Genomic DNA, 15,797 nt, shown 5'->3' with positions numbered 1-15,797 from the left:
AGTTTGAAAATCTAGAGTTATAAGAGCGATTTTTATTACAAGCACTTTCCAGTGGGGTAGAGGGATTGACCGAATTAAAAATTTGATTGTTTCTAATAGGAAGAATAGGGATAACTATTTGCTTTTGTCACTAATGGATGTAAAGTTTGTTTATGTTAAGTTGCTGAAGCCTGGGATTTTTTGCCATGGGGGATAACTGAGACAGATAATATGCAGTAGTTAAAGAAACAGAAGATAGCATTTGAAGTAGAGGACTATACAAGGGCCATAAGAGAAGAGCGGAGAAGTGGGATTAGTTTTAAAATTATTCAATCAAAGATATAATATGCCCAGAGCGTCTTAACTCCATTTTATAACACCGCTGTGGCCCTGTTCATTCCCTCTATGTTCCATTTTAATATCAGTGATAATTTCCACCAATCATTTCACTTATCCATTCATTTACTGATAATTTAACGAAGACTCCCTTTGGAATTCCAGTCCTCAGTGCTCATAAAGCCTAATTAGCTCACTGAGACGGGCATGAATCACATCTTCATTTGTTCCACATTCTTTAACTTTATCAAGTTTTACAACAGCTAACATCCTTAAACCCTTGCATCTAGTAATGATGAATGCCATCAAACCTTAGACCTTAAAGGAACTCCCACATTGTTCTCACTGCTAAATCTGCCTCTTTGATACTTAGCTTCCTCCTTCTTCATGCCATTTGCTTCATTTTTCACCTTTATAGGACAAGAATACCGTCCCAACTTGGAGAAGCTTTTCTTGCTTTCAGCTCTAGTTTTGAATTTTTCTTTCTATATCTTTTTTTTAATACCAAGATCCAAATTTGCATCAGCTTTCAGAATATATTGCTCAACAAGCTCTGCCTCTCCACACATGTGTGGTTATTGTGCTGAAACTGAGCGTAATTGCCCTAACCTGCTTTTCTGCATTCTTTCCTAGGTTTTGTAAACTATGGACCTCATTGCATAGTGCACCCTCTTCTTCTGATAAAGTCATGAAAATTTGTATAAACATAAGAGATCCTGCCAGTACTGGAATTCCAGAGCAACAAACAGAATCTGCTAGAGGAATTCAGTAGGCCAGGCAGAACCTATGGAGAGGAATAAGCAGTCGATGTTTCGGGCAAAAAAACCTTCATCAGGACTGGAAAGAACGGGGGGAAGGAATCAGAATAAGAAGGTGGAGTGGAGGCAAAGGTGTACAAGCTGGTGGATGATACTGAGACCGGGTAAGAGGGAAGGTAAGTGAGTGGGGGAGGGGGGAAGGATGAAGTGAGAAGCTGGGAGGTGACAGGTGGAAGAGGTAAAGGTTAAAGAAGAAGGAATCTGATAGGAGAGGAAAGTAGATCAACGGGAGAAAGGGAAGGAGATGACGGGTGGGTGAGAAGAGAAAGTATAAGAAGGGAGCCAGAGTGGGGATTGGAAAAAAGAGAAAAGGGCGTGGGAGGAGAAAGTACCGAAAGTTAAGAGATATTGATGATCGTGCCATTAGGTTGGAGACTACCCAGATGAAATATGAGGTGTTGCTCCTCATCATGGCAATAAAGGAGGCCATGGACCATGTGTTCTTTATCTTGCCTTCTCTTCCATGAAGTTCAACTTGTGATGTTCTTGATTTATCAACTTTAAAAGAACATTATTTTGAGTCATATCATATTTTATAATGAAACGTACCTTAACATTTCCAATGGGTTAGTTTCATGAACTTGAATTCCACATCTTGGACAATCATTTGTGTCTTCAAAGTGTTGAACAATACAGCTTTTGCAAACTGTAAAAGAAAACATCAGTTATTTGAACCTCATTTCTATTTAAAACCTTTCAAATAAAACATCGTATTTTAGACAGATAATTTCATCTAATGATATTTGCAACTATAACTTATAACTTAAGATGAAATGTAATCGACTTGATTCAATACATTTAAAATTAATCCATTTCTTTCACATGGCTGCATCATTGTATGGTATGGGAGCTGCAAGGTATCAGACCACAAGACCTTACAGAGGATAGTAAAAGTGGCCTAGGGGGTCACTGGGGTCTCCCTTGTCCCTATTTGTGACATTTTCCAGGAGCACTGTAAATGAAGGGTGTGAAATATTGTTAAGGATCCCTACTGCCCATCCCACAATCTCACTGACCCTCAACCATCAGGAAGGAGGTACAGGAGTATCAGGTCTGGGACCGCCAGACTGGGTAGCAACTTCTTCCCTCAGGCTGTGAGAATAATGAACACCATGCCACCACCGAGCTCTTGTCTCTAGGTCAGCAAGCTGTTTACAGTTTACCTGTGCTGGGCACTTCACATGCATTTTGAATTAAATTTATTAATTTACTGTAATTGTGGATTTGTTTTATAAGCTGTGTGAGTAATATGTTCTATGGGTGCACCTTGGTCCAGAGGAACATTGTTTGGTTGTATATATTTACAGTTGATGCCAATAAACTTGAACTTGATTTATGAAGTCCTCAGTGTTACAGCAAAATGCATCATAGACAAAGAACAGCAGAGTTCGGCAAATGAGTACTTACACCATTTGTGTGCAAACATAAGGTCTCCTAAAATTTCATAGAAATCCTTTTCTTCTAAGCACATGGTACTGTATAATTGCTGGTATTATTCCTATCAATGTTCATTAACTACTCTTGTTGTTTGAAACTGTTACTTAGTGACATGCCGGGTGTGGAACCCTGCAATCGGCCAGCAATTACCGAGAAATTCCATTCTACATAAAGTTGTCCACTTTTAAAGATTTTAACTCGTACACAGTAAAACTGAAATAAATCCTGACTTTACTGGGACAGCTATTCTTTATTTCAGCAGTAGATTTATTACCATCTTGCTAATTGTGCACAACTGAAGCTGCCAGTATAGCCAAGATGAAGGATCCCGATGAAGGGTCTCGGTGTGGAACATCGACTGTTTACTCTGTTCCACAGATGCTGCCTGGCCTGCTGAGTTCCTCTAGCATTTTGTGTGTGTTGCTTGGAATTCCAGCATCTGAAGATTTTCTCTTGTTTATGAGCGTAAACAAGATAATCTGAGCTAACTAATTCCTTCATCTCATATTGTTTTACCAGGATGCTGCCTGGATTAGATAGCACATCTTATGAGGAAAGGTTGAGCGAGCAAGGGCTTTTCTTTTTGGAGCTAAGGAGGATGACAGGAGACTTGATGGAGGTGTGTAAGATTATAAGAGACATTGATAGAGTGGAACAAAGTCATATAACTGTATAACAACTACAGCACAGAAACAGGCCATCTCGTCCCTTCCAGTCCGTGCCGAACGCTTACTTAGCCAGGACAGGTTTTTTTTTACACAGAGAGAGGTAAGTACTTGAAATGTACAGCAAGGGGTAGTGGGATAGGGAGATACATTAGGAACATTACAGAGACTCTTGGACAGGCACAAGGATGAAAGAAAAATGCAGAGATATCGACTATGTAGGAGGGAAGAGGTGGATTGATTGTGCAGTAGGATAAAATTTGGCACAATATCATGTTCTATGTTTAATTTGAATTGATTTTTATCTGGTACCAAATTCAAAAAAATTGGACTGATGCTAAAACTAGAATCTCATTCTCAGAAGACTAATTTCATTATCCAAAGATATTTTGTAGTTGCACGGTTATCACTGAAGTGGTGCTCAGCAGCTGTACTTTGCTAGGAATTGGTGCATGGAACAAGGAAAGCAGTTTTCCCTCAGGATCTGTCCCTCCATGATTTCACCAGTTCAGCCTTCATGAGGAAGAATGAGCCAAATGTGAAACATGCATTCATTGCTATCATAATCCTGATTATCTACAGCCATGAGTCTAGAGGAATGGAAACACTTCCTGTCCAGGAAAACCACCAGATTTTTAGTGGGAGCCCCTATGGGCTCGTGAGTGTTGTCAGTAGCCAGCTATACCTGTAAGAAGTCAGTAACGTTGACCAATCCCAGTGCCCAAAATGCCACTTGAGTCAAATCACATTAATTCATCACTGCATGCTTCGGTGATCTCTTTGATGCAACAATAAGCAGAAAATTGTGAAAGAGAGCAGAGACAGACATGCCTTCTCACAATCTGCTGGCTACTTAGCTTTATCTTTCAGTTCAAATGAAGGGCCTCGACCTCAAAACACTCACTACCCATTTCCTCCATAGATGCTGCCTGACCCGCTGAGTTCCACCAGTATTTTGTTATTCTAGAAATATGCTGTTGCTATCAGAATCAGAATCATATATTCTATATGAAATATCCTATGGTAATGATGTTTAGAATTAAAGTAACTTTGATTTCCATATGGAGAACAGTCCAGGCACGAGAATGTGAACAAAGATCTCCTTGCAAAATTTCACATAAATTAGTAAAAACAGGTTTGTAAAATCTAAAGTCAAAGTAAGTTTAATTATGGAGTAATTTAATTATGGAGCATATGGAGTAATGCTGTTTTGTTTGGCTTTGTTCGTAGGTATTCACGTATGGTTGAGTGATAATTAAGCTTGAACTTGAATGCTATGACACCACATCAATGTATACTATATTGAGATTCATTTTCTTACAGCACTCAGAGGAAAGTAAAGAAGTACAATAAAATTTATGAAAAATGGTACATGAATGACAAAAACAATATGCAAAAGATGGCATATTGTGCAAATAAAGAACAAATAATACTGAGAACAAGTTGTACAGCCATTGAAAGTGAGACTGTAAGTTACGGAATCAAGTCAAAGTTCTGATGAGTGAAGGTCAGAATCAGAATCAGGTTTATTATCACTGGCATGTGGCGTTCAATGCAATATATAATACAGAAGAGAAAAAATAATTATGATAAGTAAATTAATTACAGTATACATATATTGAATAGATTAAAAAACAGAAATACTGTGTACTTAAAAAAGTGAGGTAGTGTCCAAGGGTTCAAATGTCCATTGGGTGGCAGAGGGGAAGAAGCTTTTCCTGAATCGCTGAGTTTGTGCCTTCAGGCCTCGGTACTTCATACCTTATGGTCACACTGAGAAAAGGGCATGCCCTGGGTACTGAGTGAAGTTGTCCACACTGGTTCAGCAGCCTGATAGTTGCAGGGAAATAACTTCTTGAACCTGGTGGTGTTGGACCTAAGGCTTGTATATCCCCTGCCCGATGACAGCGGAGAGAAGGAAGCATGGCCTGGATGGTGTGTTTCCTTGATAATTGATGCTGCTTTTCTGTGGCAGCACTCCTTGTAGATCTACTCAGTGGTGGGGATGGCTGTACCTGGTTGGCAAATGTCCATCACAGACAAAGCCATCCCCACTATTATACATAGAAAAATGTCTTATTAAAACAGTTTTCTTCAGAGAGCTCTAGGTAGAATGAGGTATCTATGAAGACTATGAATAAGTCTGTTAAAACATGAGTATGCATTTGCCTTATGGTTCAATGTCCACAAAACATCCTCACTGCCATCTGATGTCTCTAGTCGTGAGTTGCAACCAACTGTCATCACTGACATACCCATGACATGAGTATGTTCATTTGAGCACATTCTGAACTTTGAAAGATATTTAAACAGCCTTCAGTCAATCTGAATTCAGTCAGTCTCCTGATATTAGTAGTATGTACCTTGGAATGGGCATCAATACAACAATGTTGAATTCTACTATTCAACAATAGTGGAAGGTTAACTATAAAGCTCCAACTTAACAAGGAAATGTACAGTACATAATTAGTAACATTAGTTGTGAATCTCAAACAGGAAGAATATCAGTCACGCTGAGGTGAAATGCACATGGAAGTGTCGAATCTAATGTTCTAATTGTACAATTTTATCCCTTTTCATTCCTAAATGATTGCCAGTGTAATACATCTTGGGTTAAATCAATGTTAAAAATGCACTAGAGTATCCGATTTCCAGGCTGAGGAGTGCAAACAGAATTTCAAAGACTAGATGCTTTATTCCTCTCTCCACTTTTGTAGACCGAGAGAACGCTGCGAAGTTTGTTTTGCTTTCCAAACAGAATCATCAAATTTTGAAGAACAGGCCTTTTAACCTAGCTTGTAACAAGGTATTCACCAGTCCTCATTCCATTGCCAATTCCCTTTCAAATTTTACTCTCAAAATATTTGTTCAATCTTCTGGCCTGGGAGCAGAAGGCAGCCAAGTTTGGCAAGAGAGAGTGCCAGTGTGAAGTGGGGAAATAGGTTTGAGAACAGTCCTCACGAGGCCAGGCAGCATCCAATGAAAGGAATAAGCAGTCAAAGTTTCAGGCTGAAATGTCGACTATTTATTCTTTTCCACAGATGTTGCCCGGCCTTCTGAGTTCCTCCAGCATTTTCTGTGTGTTGCCTTGGATTTCCAGCATCTGCAGATTTTCTCATGTTTGAGAACAGTTCTGATGGAAGGCAGTTGATTTTGATTGTATTTTTCTCTGGTTTTCTTTCTATAGATGCTGCCTTACCCATTGAGATCTCCGACAATCCCAGATTTTTTACACTGTAACAGTTTGTTTTTATCTAAGAACCATCAGGCAAAAGGAAACAAATGTCTAACTACAACATTTTGTAACTCCAAATATAATTGGGAAAATATAGAGAATTCAAATACATTAATTCATTCTGGTTCCCAAAGAAATTCTAGAATACACTGCATTGTTTTTGTTTCTTTAAATATACTAACACTCATGTTCAGTAGTTGTGGCTCCACTATGGGCAAATCTAAAATTAACTGTCACATATACTTTAAGAAGAGATTAAAATGAAGGATGCATATTTGATACACTTCAAAGATGGTGGAGGAATGGGTGTCAATTTTTAGCATCTAGATTAAAATTTCAAAGTTCAAAGTAAATTTATTATCGAAGTACATTTATTTCACTGGAAATGCATTTTCTTGTGGGTGTTCAAAGTAGATACAAAGAAACAAAAGAATCAAAAAAAACTACGCACAAAGACAGACAACTAACAAATGTGCAAAGGAAGGCAAATTGTGCAAGTATAAAAATAAACAAACAATAAATATTGAGGATGTCAGTTGTAGACTGCTTGAAGTTATCCACACTATTGACCAACGTGGGTAACTTCACTCAACTAAACACTGAACTGATTCCATAGTTGTGCCTTTGTTTTGCTTTGACTTTAAATGATTTCTGTCGTTTAAAGTACACATAATTTTTGTTTAGTGTGGGGCAGGATATTCAGCATCCTATTTTATATGAATACATTCAAGGGTCAAGCAAGATAACAGAGATGCTAGATTTTATATGACACAATGCATGTGGATGGTTTACCACATGCAGTAGAGAGGTAAATTTACTCGTGGAATTTGAGTGAAGGCTGAGTGACAGTATGAGAACAAAGGTGGATTGCAATAAAGGAGAATAAAGATATAAACCAAATGAATTTGTAAATTCATTTAAACCAAATGAACTTTACATTTGTAAAGTTGACCGATTCATTTCTGGGGTTTTGTTCAATATAAAATTTAAACAGACTAATGATCATTTTTCTGATTAGGCTGCATTGCTTACCAGTCTGGCCCTTTTTAAAAAGTTTTGCATTTTGCTTGGTGTGGCTGAGGACTGCAAGTTACTTCCTCAGCAATATTAATGAACTCGATAATGTCCTATTTTTAATTCACACTGAGTAAAAACACTGAATGACTTATTTTATCTTTTAAATTTTATTTGGAGAATCAGCAAGGCCCTTCTGACCCAACAAGCAGGTGAGACCCAATTACACCCATGTGACCAGTTAACCTACCAACCCATCTTTGGAATGTGGGAGGGAACTGGAGCACCCAGAGCAAACCCACATGGTCATGGGGTGAATGTACAGACCCCTTACACTAAGTGGTGGAATCAAACTTGTGTCATTGACACAATAGTGTTACTGTAACTGCTGCGCACCCAATTTACATTACTATGGCTCTAAATAATGAAGACAATTCCTAAAAAACAAAGATTAAAGTACTGTAAATTACTGTGGATCTTAATAATTAAAGTTTTATATTTACTCATTGCAGGGAAGTGCCCAATGTTATTAATCTTCATTCAGAGGAACTAGTAATGAGCATTCCCAAAGGTTTGAAATTAACTTTACTTCAGACTCAGATGTGTTGGTCATTCTTGTAAGCTGTCTCCAGAATTTATAGTCAGAAGTGTTCCCACTTCATAAATCTGCCAAGCCTTCTGGATATTACGAGCATACTTATTGTTTATTTTTCAATTTGGATTTGCGGTACCTCCATTAGTTTGCCATTGTATAACAAATTACTTCCTGTGTTCTGAACTTAATATTGTTTTTCACATATAAGTCCACTTGAACTTTATCCTTTCAAATGGAAGGCCGTAGTTGTGTGATATAGTTTCAATATTAATCATTAAGTTGCTTTATTTTACAGATGTCGTCTGCACACAAAGAAGCAGTTAGAAGTGAAACTCACTTACTTTAACTGCAAATCTTCCTTCTTTTAGTTTCCCAATCTGTGAACTGTCAATGTGCAGAATATTGTGGCCAGCAGCTTTAAAACAAAACAGCATTCAGCCTTCTCTGAACCTTGTTCAAGCCGCAGTCTCTTTTGAGCGGGCTTGATAACAGATGCTAGTGTTAGATTCCATGTGGAACAGGCCAGTCATGCCGGGGAATCTATCTCACTGATCTGACATCAGTCAGACATGACATACAATCACGGATCCCATTATTTGAATGGCGATGCCATGCCTGTAAATTAGGAAGAAAAAAAAATTGCTTCTGGCATTTCACTTTTTTTTTGTTCGGATGTATTATAATGTATTTTGTTTTACTTTTGCATGAATATTTAATTATTTTGAGCTGTTGTCAAATAGTTTTTAAATATTTCTAAATATCAGATATTTACAGTTACAAGCCTTGAGATGTTCAGCACAAGGAAAATTCTGCCCCCAATTTAATTCTGTCAGAGGTGCTGGGGCCTGTTGTCATGCTACCTGTCTGTGGTCCACTCAACAATGATTTATTACCATACACTACTGGGCGTGCTTCCTGAACGGCGTTCTACTTCCCAACCGTTCATATGGGTAGGTAGGTAAGAAGGGTCTACTTAACCCAATTAGCTTTAGTCTGCCTTAATTTAAACTGACCCATTGATAGTAGTTTTACAACAGACTACTTTGACTTTTTTTTGTTCATTTCTCTCAGCAGATCATGTCTTAGAAACTTAAATGTCTACTTCATTAATTATTCATTTTGTTATTTTAGTCAGAGAAAGTGGAGTGGTTTTTCCAACTTCATTGTTGTTATTATTTGAATGTAGGTATATCATTTAGCTACCATGTTTGGCATGAAAAATAGATAGTTAATATACACACCGACCTGAGCTAAATATATATGATTGTGCCAATAATAATCAGGCGAGAACATCTGTAGGAAATCTGCAACAAGATAATTTATTGGCTATTGCCCCAGTCATGCTTGAACACATGACACTGCCTGGCTTATAAATACACACACACACACACACACTTATCTTCATGGTTTACAGTAAGTGGTTGTAAAGAGGCTTTCAGACTGATATCTACTCATTTCAATTTAAACAGGAAGTAACTGCATTTACAAAGAATTATTCAAAATCCCACAATACAGTCAATGAAAATAAACCACTTATATTTAACGTCTATTCTAGTCCTTCCTGTAAGATGGTCAAAAATGCCAAATATTGATGATTTTTTTTTGCTCTAGAATCCACATGAAGTTCTGTTCTGTCTCAGAAGACAGCCCCAACCCTCCTGTCCATCCTCCCACCGAGTCCTCCGTCGTTTACTCACCGGCACCTATGTATTTCACTAGGGAGCACATGATGATAACCTTGTGTCCAGTTAGACAAGTTGAATAGAAACAGATCCTTATTCAAAAAGCAGAATAATTATTTCAGTACAGCAAAACTATGCACTGATTTAATTCTGATCGTGTCAGGGGCCTAATTTCCTGAAAACTTAATTTCCTTCTGTATCAGCAAGAATGAAAGAATCTCCATGAGTATAAATGTATATGAATATGTTGTACTCACATTTATTGGCCTTTATCACTGGAGACAGATCACTTTGTTGCAACAAGAGAGACTACATAAGAAAATGGGAAATGGATGCAGGAAAAGGCCATACAGTTCATCCAGCCCACAATGTAGTCAAATATGATTGTAGCTTAAATTTGACTTTTCTGCCCAATTCCCAAAGCCCTTGATACCTCTACAGTTAAAAAAAATTAGGATTTAATATACTTAATGACTCAGCCCAGTCTCTCCAGCTTCTCTCTGACCATCAGATATGAGAAACATTTCAACTTCGTTATGTTACTCCTTACTCTGCAATTATGACTCTCTGGTTTCACTTTCCATCACAAGGAGGAACATTCTTTGAAGTTAACAACTCCTCTCCTTCTACCTTAGGCCACAAACTTATCAATCACCCCTGATGAGTTATTAACTTCTAATTTTCTGCATAATCACTCAAAAGAGTTGAACTGCATGTGCATGTAACGAGAGCTGTATAACTCATCTCCTTCTACCTTAGACTACAAACTTATCAATCACCCCTGCTGTGGACATTTTCTGGAGGTCCAAGATCCGTATGTTCCACGACGGCTGGACTAAGTGTGTAAATATAGGAGGGGACTATGTTGAAAAATATATGTGCTAGGTTTTCTAAAACTGACTCCTTCTACCTTAGGCCACAAACTTATCAATCACCCCTCATTCATGCAATTGTTCAGTGAATTTTTCAGTAAATTTTAGTATAGCTGATTTTGCATTTTTCTAAAAACTACTCTGAAGCAGGTGTCATGTGACTGAATCTAGCTCTTTGAAAGGTTATTCTGATCATGATTCTTGTTTGTTATCGGTCTAGTCTGAGCTAATTTTTAGTAAAAGTCAACCACAACTTCTGTGCTCCGTTATCTTTGTCATTCCTCTTTCTATAACATTGAATCAACAGCTGCAACAAACATGTTTTATGGCTCATTCCTGATTTCTGAAGATCCACTGGATCGCAAATCACCAGGATCCAACACAACTATTGAAATAGATTATGGAACACTCTCCCAGTGCCAATATCTGCAACATGCTACAAGTTGCAGCCTTCAAATCCAAAAATGACACTTATAACCTATTCTCTGCTTTCTGTCCATTAATAAATCCTCAGTCCACACAGTATATTACCTAATCCCATGTACTTCAATTTTGTTCAATTATTTCCACTTCATCACCATTCCGAAGCTTGTATGAATGTTCAAATGCATCTAATCCATCTTATTTTCTCTTGTAGTTACAGGCTCATAAAATTTTCAAAGGTGCCAAATGTCTTTTCCTTTCATAAATACATGTTTACTCTGCCAACCCTATTATTATTTTCTTGAACCCTGTTATTGCAGTAGTAACAAATTCAACTATTTTTATTTTAGCCATTATCAGACAAATTCAATGCAAGATTAAAAATAACCCCACTAACACCCCAATATGCTGATCTAGAACACAATTAGTAAACATCCTCCAAACAATTATGCCTTGCTAGTTTGTTCAATGTATTGATTGAAGTCCCCATACAGTCTTATATGAACTTCGAAATACCTGATTTTCACATTGCTCTACATTAGCACTATTTATTATGGGTAGGGGCTACTGTCAATTTCCCCCTCATATGATCTAATGGTTAGTATATATTAATTGTATCCAAATTGACTCTAGTTCTTCCATTTTCTGAGCCAAGATCTTAACTTCCTTTCCCTTTGCTATAATTAACCCAGGTTTCCCTATGATGGTCAGTCTTTCTTTCCCCGTTTTATTTACTAGTCTACAAGTTAACTATTCTGGACTATTTAATTCCCAACTTTCTTAAATGACTTTCAGCACATACCCTCATTTATTAGTTTGTTCCATTAATTATTCTGTCTTTCATAAATACTGTATTTGAATAAACGGTCTTCCACATTTCTTGTTTACCATTTCTCTCCACTGTGATTCTAATGTGAGGTACAATCCCGTGTTTTAATGCTCTGTCCCTTTCTGACAAGATGCTTTTGCTGTTGGTCAGCCATTCTGTTTGATAGTTGGGTTACTTGGAGAAACACAAGACATGAGATTTGGAGTTTTCCTACTCTATTCATTTTTCAGGAACTGAGCATCACTGCAAGATCAACATTTCACGCCCATTTCTAATCAGCCCTGAGAAGCTGGTGTTACAGCCAACCTCCTGAACTAGTTCAATTCAGATAAGCTGGTAAATATAATCACACAGTGCTGCTAGGGTGAGAATTTCATTACCTTGAAATATATGTGGATTTCCAAGTACTTGTGGGAGAACAATCAAGTGGTGGTGTTTCTATGTGATTTCTGCTGTTGTCAGTGGTAGAAGACACGGATTAGAGATATCTTGTTCTGGTAGTCCAGTATTTCCAGTGTATTCTACAGACCAGCCATAGCACGTCTGTGCATTTGTGGTGGGGGTGGTGGGAGGCTACAAGCTGCTCTGGATTCTTTTGAGCTTCTTGGGGGGGGGGGGGGGGTAGCTTGTGAAAGCGGCATATCCAGACCAGTGGTGAGTATCCCATCATGACTTGTGCCTTAGCAATGGCAGAGAGCCTTTTCCAATATCAGGATGAATAACATACCTCTGACCAGTCCACCTTATTTACATGGCTACTGCAGCTGAGTTTCTCTTCAATAATTATTGCCAAGATATTGATGGTGGAGGACAATCTGTAAGTGAACCTCAAGCACTGGTCACCTTTATTTGATTTGTCATTGCCATCATGTGTTACTGCTCGAATTTAAGACATGCATCTTCAAACTATCATCAACTTTCTAATGAAATCTAGAAATAGGCCAACATTTTACCATTCAACTTATTCTAAGCCTGAGAAATAATTTTATTCAATAGTGCTTGTTATTTTTTTGTTTTGATGCGACAAAATATGAATTATTTATATATCCACAGCTCCGAGAATCTAAAAAAGCCAGTAACTATATGGGTGTCCAGTGGATGCGTTTTTAATCTTACTGAGAGCAAACTTCAAACAAAATAATAAATTATGTTGTTCCATTCTGTAGACTTATGCCAATACACCTTTGACAATGTGGAAGTCTCACTACTTGCACCATGGGTACAATCAACACCCAAATGACCATTATTTCCAGCAAAATTTAGGGTTTTATAAAGTGCAGAGTCTACAAATCATATGGGTACCAGTAATATCATAAACCTCTTAAAATGGGGTAATCTCTTTTGTGGCCCACTGAAGCAGGCTCTGTGGATGAAACGATGAAACATGTCAACGTAATGAAAATTAATAACCCTTCTTTGCCAGAACTGACATCACAAAATAGCTTTATTGCTAGAGTTTTTCATGGTTGCCTGTCTCTGTGTGCTGACATTCTAGGTTTCTCTTCAACAACAAGGGTTATTTTTACAATATCTGTATGTGAAAAATAAAAAGAAATGTTTCTCACAAACAGCAAATTCACAATCTCTGTTTTATCCACTGGCAACAAGGAAACACATTTAAATAGTTTACATTATCAATTTAATAGCTCATCATTGGAACAAAATGTCATTTTGTTGAATATTCTCCACACAAAAATATTCTTCAGTAATTTTATGTGAGTCACTAAAGCAGCCAAATAAGTTTAAAGGGCAGTCATGATAACATAAAATTTAACACTGCTGTTAAAACAGAAATGGGAATCATGTAAAGCTACATATTTTAAAATATTAAGATTTTTTCATTCACTAAATGCACATAAAATATAAATACTGTAATAAAGTTATTCTCCTTGTTTGACCTTGCTTGTTATCTGGAGAAATTATATTTAAAGCTTGTAATTTCTAATTTGAGGTTGAAAGACGTTATTGCACCACCTCTGGATGGAAGTAGAATGACAGGTAATCTCATAATACTTTTGTCAACAGTGAGTGTTACATGGTGGAACTTTAGAGCAATTAAATAAAAATAGATTAGTTAGGAATGTCATCCATGGACTTTAATAGACTAAAGGTGTTTAGGGTATTACTTCCTTAAGGAATTAAAACATATTCCATCAGCGTCCATCTATGATACTGCTTGCAATTTGACATCATGGTGTCTTTTTGTTGATTGTAACAGTGTGAGAAAAGTTACAGTGCCCTCTGCAATGAGCATGAATAAGTGGCATTTTTGAATTAGTGGTTTTTTTTAAAGTAGTAACAGTGCCATCCTCAGGAGGAAGTAGAAATGGCTGGGATAACTACTCCAGCTTTACCAATTGATTTCAGTGAACTTGAGGCCAGTTCCAGGATTTCAGTAAGATGCGCTGAAACACATTCCATTGGCACACTTCTTCATAGAGACTAAGGAGGGTAAGCACTAGCATTAGAAGACATACTAAGCAAATGTTGTGCAAAATTCCAAGTTGTATTATTCAATGTGGAGTCATTTTCCCTGGAACACTGGGGTATATTGGATAATTAAGCAGTAACAATTTACAACAAAGGAACTGAAATTAGCTCCAGTAAGTACCATAATGTCCCAGTGATATAACCACATACAGTAAAAAAACAATATCACAGCAAGAAGCATCACATTTTTGAGTTGTTAGTACCTTTCATTTTAAGTAACTTTCTATATTTTGATTCTCACAGCTTTCCAACATTTTTGGCAAAGTGCTAACTATATGTTTATTTTTTGCAATGAACAGAGCAAAAGAAGTTATTAAGAATCAGCATATCTTGCATAGAAGATTCAAAGTCTCCAGTAGTTTAAATAAACTAACTTTGAGCTAAGACATGACTATATATTAGCAGCAGTTTCACTATCAGTTAAAATGCTAACATGTAAAATGGGGTTCAGTTGAAAACTAAACTATGGAAAATGGATATCAGAAGAAAGTGAAGAAGATAAACATCATCATATCCACTTCATATTCATATCTATTCAACCTGAACAATTTGTTAATGGATTTTGGAATGATAGGAAAGAAAAGAAGCAAAAATAGAGTCATAAAGTTAATTTTTAAAGGTAACACATTTAATTTCTTCAGGGTTCCAGAACTTATAGGTCACACTTATTTTCTTAGTCAAAAGGGAAGTACTAGGATGCTAGCCAATTAAAATAAAAACAACAAATGCTGGAAATATTCACATGCAACAACAGTATAGAGACAAACAAAAGCAATGGGTCAGGTCTATCTTTCAACATTAGAAAGAACCTTCCTAGATCAGGCACCACCATTCAGAACTTAAGCTGTTTGGATGTGAGTGGATTTTTGCTTTGCCTTTGGATCTTAGAGGAAATTAGATCTTGGATATTGTAACACTGAGGCCCTACCCCCAACAGCTAAGGAGTCCAAAGTGGATTTAACAGTTGTCACAGTTGTCAGAATTCTTAATTTTTTAAATAACCATTGATTGTAAAAATTATAAAAAACAAAAATAAATTTATTAAAACATAAAATCTCTCATCAATCTTTGTAAAGAATTAAACTAAAGTAAAACATTTTATTAAAAATCAAGTTGATTCCCCATTTTGTAGTTCCAGGATTCCTACTGATTTGATTGTGATCATCAAACCAATAACAAGATCTATGATGTAGTTATACAGTATAACGTTCGTTATTATTTGAATAAATTGTTTTTTTTAAAAAGCTCTGCTTGTTATAAGAAACTAAGAGATGCTACAGCACCATCTCTGAAGGGAAGAAGAATAATTAGTCATTTGTAGCATGGCATGTCAAGTGGGAACTGTGGAGTGATTAGAGAAACAGCATAATGTTGGGGAATCCTAGCTAGATCACGTACAGTCCAGTGATGGGCAGCTGTGGG

General features: G+C 36.9%; 1 protein-coding gene across 4 annotated transcripts in view; it reads right to left on the bottom strand.

The window, feature by feature from the left end:
* Positions 1-15,797, bottom strand: part of pcgf5b (polycomb group ring finger 5b) — a 152,504-nt gene that overhangs the window by 53,223 nt on the left and 83,484 nt on the right. For all 4 annotated transcript variants that reach the window (XM_059947528.1, XM_059947530.1, XM_059947529.1 and 1 more), the window contains one exon: positions 1,683-1,779. In XM_059947528.1, the coding sequence (XP_059803511.1) occupies positions 1,683-1,779 (97 nt within the window). The remainder of the gene's footprint in view (positions 1-1,682; positions 1,780-15,797) is intronic.

This window comes from Hypanus sabinus, chromosome 22 (assembly GCF_030144855.1).
Source record: "Hypanus sabinus isolate sHypSab1 chromosome 22, sHypSab1.hap1, whole genome shotgun sequence".
Lineage (NCBI taxonomy): Eukaryota > Metazoa > Chordata > Chondrichthyes > Myliobatiformes > Dasyatidae > Hypanus > Hypanus sabinus.
Note: the sequence above shows the minus strand (reverse complement) of the source record. Positions and strands in the feature narration are given on the sequence as shown.